We start from the raw sequence: 14,650 nt of genomic DNA on the forward strand, positions 1-14,650 counted from the left end.
CCCAATGTAAAAGCCAGAGTGCTTTCACACCGAGGCTCTGCGCTGGCAGGGCATCAAAAGTCTTGCAAGCAGCTACTTTGCAGAGCTTTAGAAGCATTGAATACACCGCTTCTAAAGCGCCCCTTCCCATTGAGGCTCTTTTTTTAACGCCAAAGCGCCTGAAAAACGCCCCAGTGTGAAAGGGGTCTTAGCAGAGCTTTAGACCTCTTTCACATTGAGGCGTGGAGCCGCGGTGACGGTATAGCCGCGCTATTTGTAGCGCGGCTATACCGTTGTATTTACCGCGATATTCGGGCGCTAGCGGTGAGGTTTTAACGGCTAGCGGCCGAAAAAGGGTTAATACCGCGGTATTACCGCGCTTTCCCATTGATTTCAATGGGAAGGCGCGGTATAGGAGCAGTGAACACACCGCTCCTATACCGCTGTAAAGATGCAGCTAGCAGGACTTTTGGAGTGCTCCTGCTAGCGCACCGCTTCAGTGTGAAAGCCTTCGGGCTTTCACATTGAACACTACAGGGCAGTTTTTTTCATGCGGTATAGCAGTGCTATTTTTAGCGCTGTACCGCATGAAAAACGCCTCAATGTGAAAGGGGCCTTAGCAGCATTTTTCGGGTGCTGGCAGTGTGAAAGGGCTCTGAAAGCACTCAGACTTTCACATTTGGATTTCAGATGCTTTACAGGCGCTTTTTTTAATGCCAACGCGCCTGAAAAACACCTGAAAAACGCCCCAGTGTGAAAGGGGTCTTAGTGTATGGCTAGCTTTAGACACAGGTACAAACAGTGATAAATATATGAAGCAGTGCTAAAAACCTGAACTCAATATTGTGAAAGCTAGAAAATAATAACATCAAATTCATTATTAGGTGAAAAAACATGTATAAAGAAATCACACCAAATATGTACAGTAAATAAGTGTCCATAAGAGCCCATACACAAGTGCTAAAAAGTAAAAATATATGCAAAACAAAAAAGTGAAACAAATCATCCATAATTCACTTGCTCCACCAGTGTCCCCGCATGGGCTTTTTTTCTTAAACAATAGGTGCTGGAACGTAACCACGACCCCACAAAACTCCTCCCCTTACACACCCTCCAAATCACATCAAATAATGGGTGTGGTCCAGAGGCGTAACTAGAACCTTCAGGGCCCGGGTGCAAGAAACCATAAAGGCCCCCCCTGACCACGAGTCGGGGCACACCCATGGTGGCAGAATGCCAGAGCTTGGTCGCAAGTGCGACCTTTGGGACCCTAGTAACACCGACACTGGTGTCAGTATTTTTTTTATTTTATTTGTTACCACTTTATTTGTTTTTCTATTTTTTTTTAGGAGCCTGTGGGGGGGGGGCTTGGGTGAGATATCATATGAGGATATTCCCCAGTACACCAAGGATCGTCAATTTCGTCCAAATGATTTTTTATTCAAGAAAGCTCACATCACAAAACAATGTAGTGAAACTTTTCAGAGCCACGCAGGACCCCTGACAAAGGGGTCCTGCATGGCTTCCGAAACGTTGTACTACATTGTTTTGTGATGTGAGCTTTTTTGAATAAAAAAACGTTTGGATGAAATTGATGATCCTTGATGTGCTGGCCAATATCAACAGGCTCCAGTATCCAGCTAGCGGTCGCTACAGCATCCAGTACCTTAAGCGTTCTTTCCAGGAGTGTGCGCGATGGGAAATTTGGACTGTGGGTGTGATATCAGGGGTCTAAACAGACCTCTGATGTTTCATCTTTGAAACAGAGAAATTGGATTGAGGACACAGCCCACAATCTCCATTTCTGCAGCCACAGCTGCACAGAATGAATGGACAATAATAAGAGCTTCCTGTTCATTCACAAACTGAAGCATAGTAAACATAGTTTACCATGTCTCAGTTATAAATGAACTGGGTCAGTGATCCCTATTCATTAAGGCAAGGGAGGAGCCGGTAAATTACACATTTACTGGTCCCTTCCCCACGCTCCATGCAGAAAGCATCCCCCCGCAGCAGCCAGGAAGGAGAGGAGAGGGGGAAACCCGGCAGCACTGTGGGGGAGGGGGGGCCAAAGAGTACACAGGAGATTGGGGCAGCAGGTGGTGGATAGCACGGAGGAGGGGCTGCATATAGAGCATGGATATGCAATTAGCGGACCTCCAGCTGTTGCCAAACTACAAGTCCCATGAGGCATAGCGAGACTCTGACAGCATCAAGCATGACACCCAGAGGCAGAGGCATGATGGGACTTGTAGTTTGGCAACAGCTGGAGGTCCGCTAATTGCATATCCATGATATAGAGGAACCATTCCCCTTCATTTTCCTTCTGCAGCCTTTCAGCTGCTGCAGAAGGAAAATTTAGGGATAGGTTCCTCTATATGCAGCCCCTCCTATCCAGGTGTACAGGGGGCCGCATTGAAACCCTGGAGCATGCAATTGTGACCCTGGCAACTCCTGTACATACGCCCCTGCTGGTGGGATGGGATGAGTGGCAGTGCTGGGGGGAATGGGATCAGTGGCAGTGCTGGGGGGAAAGGGATGAGTGGCAGTGCTGGGGAGAATGGGATGAGTGGCAGTGCTGGGGGGAATGGGATGAGTGGCAGTGCTGGGGGGAATGGGATGAGTGGAAGTGCTGGGGGGAATGGGATGAGTGGAAGTGCTGGGGGGAATGGGATGAGTAGAAGTGCTGGGGGGAATGGGATGAGTGGAAGTGCTGGGGGGAATGGGATGGGTAGAAGTGCTGGGGGAGGAGGAATGAGTGTCAGTGGTGGAGATAGGGAGGAATGAGTGACAGTGGTGGAGATAGGGAGGAATGAGTGACAGTGGTGGAGATAGGGAGGAATGAGTGACAGTGGTGGGGGGATGAATGAGTGGTGGGTGGGATTGCAGGGGGGAATGGGATGAGTGGAAGTGCTGGGGGGAATGGAATGAGTAGAAGTGCTGGGGGGAGGAGGAATGAGTGTCAGTGGTGGAGATAGGGAGGAATGAGTGACAGTGGTGGAGATAGGGAGGAATGAGTGACAGTGGTGGGGGGATGAATGAGTGGTGGGTGGGATTGCTGGGGGGAATGGGATGAGTGGCAGCGCTAGGGAGAATGAGATGAGTGTCAGTGGTGGAGGGAGGGAGGGAGGAATGAGTGTCAGTGCTGGGGGGGGGGTGAGTGAGATTGCTGGGGTGATGGGATGAGTGGCAGTGGTGGAGGGAGGGAGGAATGAGTGGCAGTGGTGGGTGGGTGGCATGAGTGGCAGTGCTGTGGAGGGAGAAATAAGTGGCAGTGGTGGAGGGGGGGGAATGAGTGGCAGTGGTGGGTGGGATGAGTGTGATTACTTGGGGGAATGGGATAAGTGTCAGTGGTGGGGGGAGGTAGGGATGAGTATCAGTGCTGGGTGGGAGGGATGAGTGGCAGTGGTGGGGTGGGATAGAATCAGCAGTGGTGGTGGGGACTGTCACTGACTGGGTACATTGGCAGCGATGGGTGCCAGGATCAGAGACTTACTTGCTGTCAGTTTCCACTTGGTTTTCCCCTGCATTGCTCCGTGTCTCTACTCTTTACACAGTGGCCGCGACCTCCTGCAGCTCCTCCCCCACCTTCTTTCAATTGGTGTAAGCAGTGTCCGCCCCGCCTCCCTACATTCTCTGTCTCTGGATAGGCAGGGGCGGGGGCAGGGCGGTCTACAGTCTCAGCGCTGCCTTCTCTCTCCCCTCAGCTGACGAAAGCCCCCCTCCCCACGTTGGAATGAACCGACGACACACACAGTGACAGGACAGTTAGGTGGGCCCCTCACGTGGGTGGCGGGCCCCCCTGAATTGGTGGAACTACAGGGCCCAGTCGCACATGCGACTGCTGCGACTACGATAATTCCGCCACTGGTGTGGTCAGTCAAATTTCACGAACAGTGCAGAGCTGTCGCTTGTAAACGCAGAAACCAGATTTCTGTTTTACAAGTGATTGTAGTGAGCAGGCACCAAGCCGGCTGAGCCAGATGTGGTGGAACTGAGTTCACCCTGAAAAAAAGCCCTGGTCCCCGCAATCACAATTCATAGTGCTTTCACCACCAGGTGACACCAAGTATTAAAACCTCTAACCGGAGCCTCTGGACCATCATATAGTATGGTCAAATGCGCTTGTTGCATCTCCTTATGAAGGGAAACTTCAAAGTGCCAAACGTGCTTCAGTCAGGGTTGGTTCATCAGCAGCAGCAAAAATAAAAAGCATATACGCCCAAAGTATAACCCATAAAACAGTTTATTAAAAAAATAACCAGTAAAACTTGCAAAGGAAATCACACTAAGCAAATCATTGGGCAATAGGTTTAAAAACAGATACAATTGCTCTCCCCAAATGTGCCTGGCTGTGTGGCTGCACCAAACTCAACCGCCGGTTAGCAAGCGTGCGTGATGACAAAGCGTTGTAGCCATGCCCAAGGTATAGTTTGTCAGAGATGATGCCGTGGGGACTGGCTTACAAAAAGTGTTAAAGTTGTTCTAAAGTCTAAAGGATTTTTACCATAATGCATTTCATTCCATAACTTCCACTGTGCGTCTACCGAACCAACACTCACCAGACTTCTGTAGCAATCCAGCAATGTGCCTGGCTGCAAGTCTTTCCTTCCTCTCTTCTTTGCTGAGAACAGCAGGAACCATTGCTGCTGTCAGTCAAATCCAGTGAACAGAGCGGACACACATAGGTTGACTCTGGAGTGAGCCCGCACATCTGACCCAATAGCAAGTGGCTTGCTATGGGGGCAGACACCGAAGTGGAGGAGCCAAAGGCACCAACGGGGGAACCCAGAAGAGGAGGTTTGGGTGTGGTTCTGTGCACAGAGCAGGTAAGTATAAAACTGTTTATTCTTTTATTTTTTTTAAATAGACTATATAGTTACTTTCACTAGTTTGAGCCCGGGCCATAGACAAATGACGGCCACAAGGTGGCTCTCAAATGCCGGGAGAACGTCTATTGACATCCTCGGCTCCTACGGCCCTGGGGGGTGCGGATGTGCGTGCCTGGTGGCCGCGATGTCCGCCGGGTGCCCGCGATCGGCAGTTACACAGGCAAGGACGTGGATCTGTGTGTGTAAACACACAGATCCATGTCCTGTCAGGGAGAGGAGACCGATGCTGTGTCCCTTTTACATAGGGACACAGATCGGTCACCTCCCCCAGTCAGTCCCCTTCCCCCACAGTTAGAATCACTAGTAGGGAACACATTTAACCCCTTCCTCGCCCCCTACTGTTAACCCCTTCCCTGCCAGTCACATTTATACAGTAATCAGTGCATATTTATAGCACTGATCGCTGTATAAATGTGAATGGTCCCAAAAATGTGTCAAATGTGTCCACCATAATTTCGCATTCCCAATAAAAATCACAGATCGCCACCATTACTAGTAAAAAAATAAATTAAAAAAAAAGTCATAATTCTGTCCCCTATTTTGTAGGCGCTATAACTTTTGTGCAAATCAATAACTATATGCTTATTGCGATTTTTTTTTATTTATTTTTTTACCAAAAATATGTAAAAGAATACATATCGACCTAAACTGAATTTTTTTTTTTTTATTTGGATATTTATTATAGCAAAAAGTAAAAAATATTTTTTTTTTTCAAAATTGGCGCTCTTTTTTTGTTTATAGCGCAAAAAATAACCGCAGAGGTTATAAAATACTACCAAAAGAAAGCTCTATTTGTGGGAAAAAAGGACATAATTTTTGTTTGGGAGCCACGTTGCACGACCGCGCAATTGTCGGTTAAAGCGACCCAGTGCCTAAAGCTGAAGCCTGGGCAGGAAGGAGGCATATGTGCCCAGTAAGCAAGTGGTTAACATTGACACTGAATATATAAATTGACTTACGTCAACAACATACAGTACATCTACTAATGTTTTGCTCTTTCCCCCAGTGCCTGGATTTACACTTACCTACTTCCCAGTCAGAGGTAAGAGTCACGTGATTTTTTCTTTACTCTCAATGGACTGAATGTGTTTCATTTTGCCAGCTTCTAATAAAACATATATATAAAAAAAGTTATGAATTATCAGTTGTTCACACAGTACATAAAAACACTGTGACATCACCACCTAGGTGATGGTGTTGGTGGATTGGATTTTGAGTTCAATGGTGTGTTCACTTCCATGTTTTTGGATTCGTATGGATCACCCATGGGTAGTATGTGTGTGTGTGTGTGTGTAGATCCCTGCAATTCATACAGCCCTGCACTTTTCATTCTTTAGCCCAGGTTCACACTGGGTACGATTTCCTTCGATTTGAGATGCGATTTCACATGTGAAATCGCATCTCAAATCGGCGGCATTTTCCGGCAATTGTCGGCAATGACACTGTCATAATCGGTGCGACGCCGCATCTGCGGCGCTGCACCGATTTCAAAAAGTAGTTCCTGTACTACTTTTTGCGATTTCGGGCCGCGATTTACATAGACATCTCTGCAGAAACCTGCACAGATGTCTCTTAAATCGCGGCCGAAATCGGGACTGCCAGCGGGACTGAAATCGTGCGAGTTCAGCTGAACTTGCACGGCTTCACTCCCGCAGCCCAGTGTGAACCAGGGCTTAAAGTATTTCCAAATCCAAAGGTTTGAAAATAAAACACACATGAAAAATTATTCTGAAAGAAAAGCATTGATGATGTGATTATTTTCCAAACAAGTGACCAGAAATATATACCGGTATTTGTTAACTTTAACTACTGATAGTGTGTTGGAGAAACCAAATGCAAAAAGCTTCTTATAATATTTGAAACAAAAATTTTATAAAAATTATTAAAGTGTATGTCTGGGCAAAAAAACAACACATTGGGCCAGATTCACAAAGGTTAGCGGATCTTTAGATCCGTGTAACCTATGTGAATTAAGATCCGCCCTCGCAAGTTTGTGAGGAAAGTGTCAAATTCACAACACACTTACCTCCAAACTTGCGACGGCGGATCCTAACTCCCCCAGCGGAATTCAAATTCCGCGGCTAGGGGAGTGTCATATTTAAATCAGGCGCGCTCCCGCGCCGATTTAAATACGCATGCGTCGTCCAGGGAATTTCCCGGCGTGCATTGCTCACACTGACGTCAATAGGATGTCAGTGGTTGCGACGTGAGCGGGACTTGCGACGCGCGTGTTCGTGAATCGGCGTACGCAAACGACGTAGGAAATTTTAAAATCGACGCGGGAACGACGGCCATACTTAACAATACTTACCCCTGCTTTTAGAAAGGGTAAGTATACGACGGAAAACCGCTACGGAAACAACGTAAGAACACAGCGTCGGGTCCGCGTACGTTCGTGAATTTCGCGTATCTCGCTGATTTACATATTATTCAGTGTAAATCAGCGGGAACGCCCCCGGCGCCATTTTTAAATCAAAAAAAAGATCCGACAGTGTAACACAGTGTGACACTGTCGGATCTCAGCCCTATCTATGCGTAACTGATTCTATGAATCAGGTGCATAGATAGGACCAGAAAAAATCCGAGATACGATGGTGTATCTGAGATACTCCATCGTATCTCTTTTGTGAATCTGGCCCATTTAGTATAATTCTGCACATTTCGTCGTGTGTCAGCCCATTTGATAAATATAAAAGTCTGAATATTTGTATTTTGTATATCAAACGGCCACCATGTGGGAATTCACAATAACAAATTAACAAAGATGATGCACTTTTGTCACCACACTTCTAACCCACTGGCTTTATATGCCACTTTTATTCAAATTACTAAAATACAATTTAATTCAAAGTAAAAAAATTCCCTCAAGTGGCTTAAAGGATCAATTCACTTTTGTGGCATAACAAAGCAAATAAAAAAATGTAGCATATACAATTGCTACATAAGCCATTTTGTAAATGTTAGTAAAACATTATCTTTCCTTTTCTGTCTGCAGCACTGTAATTTTCTGTAAAATTCAATACAATATAGCAACCTGCACATAGTTTGTGTATGTAACACCCACGGAAAAGTAATTTCCTGCTTGTGTGATTATCTCACTTTTCCCAGAAGTCTGATTAATACAAGTCAGATACAAGTCAGATTTTAGGTATCTTCAGCAACAAATATTTCCTTTTTGGTGAGAAATTGAGAAATCCCTAAAGGGCTAATCATTTCTAAAGGGATCCTGTAACGGATCATGGACTATGCTGCCGGGACTATGCTGCCATCACTGCAGCGACACGGGACATATTGCTCGTTATTGCCCTTTGAGAGCTACACATAACAATTGGAGACGCACAACACCCAACACAGAGGTCACTCCATCACGTCCCTCTGCGGCCCACTGCCTGGAGACCGAGGGGGGCCCTGAGGAATGTCTGGGAATTTGGTATGAGGCAGACCCAATACAAGCTGCCTCTCCGGATCACCGTCAGGAGGTACGAGTGAATGGACAAGTAGCACAAGGCCTAAGAGATTCCGGGACTACTATCACTCTGATTCAAAAACATCTGGTAAAGCCAGAGAACGTGTCCACTCGCACAGTTGCCGTCCGGGTCGCAGGGGGTGCTGTATTTCGCGTACCCACCACCCGGGTGCACTTAGACTGGGGAGCCGGGTCAGGAAAGACCACAGTTGGTATCATGGACAACCTACCTGCCGAGGTGGTGCTGGGCAACGACATTGGCCCTCTGACTTCGGCTTATTTACCTACACCTGCTGCTGCTTGTGCCGTGACCACCCGCGTTGCTGGAATCAACCCACTTGCTGCTGAGAACCGGGTAAGACTACCTTCCCCGACATGTACTGTAGATCCGGCACAATATCACAGTCTAAAATGGGAATGTGACAAGTTGGCCAGTGAGAAATCAGAGATGCAACGACACTATGTCACGTATTATGAGATGTCCCGTGGCTTGAACATTGAAATGCACAAACAGGCGGAAATTGTCAAAAGATTAAATGGGATTTGCATCCAGGTGGTGCCGTATCTGTCCCAAGAGCATCAGCAACAGGTTTTGGGAGCCATTGAGAGAGCAAAGCAAGTGACTGTTCCTGAATTGAATTCTATTATTTACCGTCACCATCAGCTACCGACCTGGTAAGCCAATGGGAAGGCCGACGGACTGTCCAGGCAAACGGAACTTTTACCCTAACAGCAGACCGGACATCCCCAAGTTGATCCGAAAAGGATCAATCCGGGTCTGCCGGAGTGTTCCACAAAAGGGGGGCAGTGTAACGGATCATGGACTATGCTCCCGGGACAGTTATAATCTTCATGAGGACTACAAGGAACTGCATGGCTTGTCACAATTGGATGTACCACATTGTATTCTGAGCTCAAAGGGTTAATTGGACAAATCTCTTTCATTGCTCTTTCATTACCTCTCTTTTGTGGAGGTAAACAGCCCCCCTGCGAGGTGTCTGCTAATGGGGATTATGTGTGAGTGATAATTGTTTTAAAGGTTAATTGAATTCTATTGTCTGATCAAGTTAAGGAGCCAAAACGGCTAGCGGCTGATTGGCTCAAGGGAGTGTCATTGTTTCAAAGTGTGTGTATTGAAGTCCCCCCTGGGGGGGGGAGTGTCATTTGTTTCTGTACAGTTGTAACCAGATTTAAGGAAGAAAAATGTGGCAAATGAAGTCAGTCTGCTTGACCCTTCAAACGTAGCCCGTCTCGTTTCTTGGAAGGGCGTTCGATGGGATATACCGGCGGTACCTGCATATCATAACTTGTCAGCTTGCCAGGGAAAAGGACGTCTCCAACGGCTGAGACCCTCACACCAGTGGGTAGCCGTTACAGATCCCAACGCTGCATCTTTCCTCATTAGAACACTGCAAGTACATCAGCTGATTAATAATGAAAAAGTCACTTCCGGGGAGAAGGCAGAGCCGTAGGCAACAAACATGTCCAGCTGAAGCTTCACATCTCTTGCAACTTCTCGGCTGATAAGGACACCAGCAAGGCAAGGTAAACTAAAAATATTACCATAAGCCTCCTCAGTAACCCTGGGATCAATAAAATGGTTTTTGGTCCTGCCCGAGGTAAAAGTAAACAAGAGTGCCAAGGATACACAGTCTAGAACAGGGGTCTCAAACTGGTGGCCCTCCAGCTGTTGTGAAACTACAAGTCCCATGAGGCATTGTAAGGCTGACAGGCAGATGCATGATGGGACGTGTAGTTTCGCAACAGCTGGAGGGCCACCAGTTTAATACCCCTGGTCTAGAAGCTCCTGTAAAATGGCACAACATCCTTTCTCACACACAGGCACATCTCGTGCTGCTAAGCAACTGCAGTTACCTCAGGATGCCTATAATGACTCTGACTGTGAATACAGTGCTGCCTCACAAGAAAAACAGATTCCCTACATCCAAATATTTTAAAACAAATAAAAATTATTTTTTTTACAGAAAGCCTTAAGGTTCCATTCTCACTAATGCGTTTTTTGATGCATTTTGCAGAAATGCAGGGAATTTTTTTATATGGTTTCCTATGGAACATGTCCACATCAATGCTTTTTTTTGTGCCTCTGCGTTTATGAAAAGGGTCAGGGACTTTTTTTTCCCGCAAAAAGCAGCATTTTGCATGTAAGAGGATTCAATGGACCCGCATCCAAAATGCAAGTACCACGTTTTTCCCACGATTTGCATTTTTTTTTTTACCGGTTTATAGCTGGTTGTTAAAGGAAATGTAAAAAAGTTAAAATTGCCGGCTAAAAAATAAATAAAATAATAAGCCCCCCCCCCCCAAAAATGCAAATTGCGGTAATATCGAGTATCGAAAAAAATCTCCTGCAAGCAGCATCTTAGGAGCGGTAAGGGGAGCGGTGTGTTTACCGCTCCTTCCCATTGAAAACAATGGGACACAGCGGTATCAACCCTTTTTCGGTCGATAGCGGGTGTTAATACCGCGCATAAGGCCCCTTTCACACTGAGGAGTTTTTCAGGCGGTACAGCGATAAAAATAGCGCCTAAATACTGCCTGAAAAACTGATGCCCAGCCTTCTCAATGTGAAAGCCCGAGGGCTTTCACACCGAGGCGATGCGCTGGCAGGAGAGAAAACATTCTCCTGCAAGCAGCATTTTTGGAGTAATGAGAGGAGCGGTATGTATACCGCTCCTTCCCATTTAAAACAATGGGAAACTGCGGTAATACTGCCCGCAATGCGCCTCTGCGGGCAGTATTAACCCTTTATCGGCCGCTGGCGAGGTTAATACCGCACCGCTAGCGGCCGAATCCCGCAGCAATTCCGACGATAAAAATATCGGCGCTATACCACCACTGCGCCTCCCGCCCCAGTGTGAAAGGGGCCTTAGGCTCGATTCACACCTATGCATGTTGCTTTTAAACGTTTTTGCGGTGCTTGAGGCGTTCTTGTAGGAGAGGTGCTCTCCTACACGAACGTTGTCGGTGGCTTCACGGTCCTGCTGATACGATCTTCCATGCAGCCCACATAGTACTTTTTGGTCCTTATTTATTTTAGAATTTATCTTCTGAATCTTATGAGATAAATGTCCCTCTCACCTGAACACGCTGTTTGATGCTTGTAATAGCCTTATTGATCAAAGAACTTGACCAGTTTACTAACGTATTGGCTCCTCTCTGGATAGATTCCCAGCTGCCCTAACCACCAGGACAGTTCGACAAAAAGTGAATTCTATTTACCTTAATCAGTATCTCCCACCGAGTTCAATATTGAACCTTATCCATTACCGTGGATGAAATATCAATATCTCCCGATGAAGCGGCCATCCGCGAAACATGTAGAGCTTGTTTGAAATCTACCAATATACATGCTAGCCATCATAAGATTTTGATGTCTCTCTTGGACCAGTATTGGTTTAATATTAATGCTTTGTAAATTATTGCAAATTTTTGTGATAATGATCCAATGTAATGTTGATTCAATAACCCTTGTGGGATTGCATCAATAAAACTTACCTCTTTTTGTCAACGATTAGTGCTTATAAAGTCCACTTTTGTTCCCCTCCAACATTAATCTTTCTATACTAGTTAGGACGTGGCACTGTACTACTCTAAGACACCCACAGTTCCATCCTGTGGCCTGTGTACTTCTACGTTTTTGAATTCAGCTTATTAGTTACTGAAGTCACCCTTGCTATATTTATACATTGCAATCATATTCACTCTGAAGTGAAGTGCTTAAGTGAGAATAAGAATGAATAACTAATGTATGATCCTAATAGCGGAGGTTCTGTTTTTCCATTATAAGCCAAGGGGGGCATTTTCAGCACAAAAAAAATGTGCTGAAGAACTCGGCTTATACTCAAGTGTATATACGGTATAAGTTGCACAAATTAACCTTTCCAAAGTTACCTTACACTTCCCCGTCAATCTTCTTTACAGGTAGAGCTGAGCCCATCCGGCTTTTGTTGGCTGATCAAGGAGCCATCTGGACAGAGAAAGAAGTTCAGATAGGTGATTGGTTTTCTGGAAAATGTGAACTGAAGAACACTGCTGTGAGTGAAACATTTTAAATAAAATTCTTATAGTATTTTCTTTTCCCAGCATACAATGAATTTTCTAGGTTATGTGAGAAGCCATTGCTGAGATGGTTTTTAAAATGGTGCAAGTCCAAGGCTTACATCCTGACTACACTCAGGGCCGATCCGAGACGGGGTGCAGTGCACCCCAGCACCTGCAGAGGTGGGGGCACCAAAGTGCCCAGCCAGAATTCTGCCTTCCATCCTCCCTCTCCTTGTTTGTGTCACACACAAACACACTTATTATTTACCCACGAGTCGGGCTGTATCTGCTGTCGCCCATCGCCACTGTCTTCCTATCTCCTCCACCACTCGGCTGCCTGTCCAATCCGACATCCCTCCTCCCATTTGTTTCTGCCCAAACCCCGCCTACACTCCAGCCTTTTGCATGAAGTCATGGACGCCTGTGGAGACTAACCTGAGGAGGAAGCTTGTATGTGAGTTATCTGCACAACCCCCTCTCTCCCCTGAATTTGTTTTACTTTGCCTCTACTATCTCATGTCTTAATTGTGAAGACTTGGAGAGGTTTTGGTGCAAACTTGGGGGGTATTTGTGCAGACTGGGGGAAGGGGGGGGGGTAATTGTGCAGAGGGGGAGGGGGGATTGTGCAGACTGGGGGGGGGGGTAATTGTGCAGAGGGGGATTGTGCAGGCTGGGGGGTAATTGTGCAGAGGGGGATTGTGCAGTCCGGGGGGTAATTGTGCAGAGAGGGAGGGGGGGATTGTGCAGACTGGGGGGAATGTGCAGGCTGGGGGGTAATTGTTCAGACTGGGGGAAGGGGGGGTGTTGTGCAGACTGGGGGAAGGGGGGTTGTGCAGACTGGGGGGGGGGATGTACAGACTGGGGGGGGGGGTGTGTGCAGACTGGGGGGGAATTTTGCAGACACGTTGAAGGGGGTAATTGCGCAGACTGGGGGACGGGGGGTTGTGCAGACTGGGGAAGGGGGGTTGTGCAGACTGGGGGAAGGGGGGGAGTAATTGTGCAGACTGGGGGGGAAAGGGGGTGATTGTGCAGACTGGGGGGAGGGGGGGTTGTGCAGACTGGGGAAGGGGGGTTGTGCAGACTGGGGGAAGGGGGGAGTAATTGTGCAGACTGGGGGAGGAGGGATTGTGCAGACTGGGGGGAAAGGGGGTGATTGTGCAGTCTAGGGGGAGGGGGGTTGTGCAGACTGGGGGAAGGGGGGAATGTGCAGACTGGGGGGAAAGGGGGTGATTGTGCAGACTGGGGGAGGGGGGTTGTGCAGACTGGGGGAAGGGGGGGAGTAATTGTGCAGACTGGGGGAGGAGTAATTGTGCAGACTGGGGGAAAAGGGGGGTGATTGTGCAGACTAGGGGGAGGGGGGGGTTGTGCAGACTGGGGGAAGGGGGGAGTAATTGTGCAGACTGGGGGGAGGGGGTTGTGCAGACTGGGGGGAGGGGGGTTGTGCAGACTGGGGGAAGGGGGGGAGTAATTGTGCAGACTGGGGGAGGTGGGATTGTGCGGACTGGGGGGGTGATTGTGCAGACTGGGGGGGGGGGGGATTGTGCAGACTGGGGGGGATGATTGTGCAGACTGGGGGGAGTGATTGTGCAGACTGGGGGGAGGAAATGTGCAGACTGGGGGGGGGGGGAATGTGCAGACTGGGGGGGAATTTTGCAGACACGGTGAAGGGGGGTAATTGTGCAGACTGGGGAAGGGGGGGTTGTGCAGACTGGGGGAACGGGGGGAGTAATTGTGCAGACTGGGGGAAGGGGGGTTGTGCAGACTGGGGGGAATGGGGGGGGGTTGTGCAGACTGAGGGGAAGGGGGGGGGTTGTGCAGACTGGGGGGAAGAGGGGGTTGTGCAGACTGGGGGAAAGGGGGGGAGTAATTGTGCAGACTGGGGGAGGAGGGATTTGCAGACTGGGGGAAAAGGGGGTGATTGTGCAGAGGGGGATTGTGCAGGCTGGGTGGTAATTGTGCAGAGGGGGATTGTGCAGTCCGGGGGGTAATTGTGCAGAGAGGGAGGGGGGATTGTGCAGACTGGGGGGAATGTGCAGGCTGGGGGGTAATTGTTCAGACTGTGGGAAGGGGGGGTTGTGCAGACTGGGGGAAGGGGGGTTGTGCAGACTGGGGGGGGAATGTACAGACTGGGGGGGGGTGTGCAGACTGGGGGGGGAATTTTGCAGACACGTTGAAGGGGGTAATTGCGCAGACTGGGGGACGGGGGGTTGTGCAGACTGGGGAAGGGGGGTTGTGCAGACTGGGGGAAGGG

At 48.1% G+C, this 14,650-nt stretch overlaps 1 protein-coding gene across 1 annotated transcript in view; it reads left to right on the forward strand.

Moving 5' to 3' along the window:
- Window positions 1-14,650, forward strand: part of LOC120909159 (glutathione S-transferase P 1-like) — a 206,210-nt gene that overhangs the window by 8,511 nt on the left and 183,049 nt on the right. The window contains exons 2-3 of the mRNA XM_040320865.1: window positions 5,878-5,913; window positions 12,280-12,392. Coding sequence (XP_040176799.1) covers window positions 5,878-5,913; window positions 12,280-12,392 — 149 coding nt within the window. The remainder of the gene's footprint in view (window positions 1-5,877; window positions 5,914-12,279; window positions 12,393-14,650) is intronic.

This window comes from Rana temporaria, chromosome 8 (genome assembly GCF_905171775.1).
Source record: "Rana temporaria chromosome 8, aRanTem1.1, whole genome shotgun sequence".
In the NCBI taxonomy this organism is placed as follows: domain Eukaryota; kingdom Metazoa; phylum Chordata; class Amphibia; order Anura; family Ranidae; genus Rana; species Rana temporaria.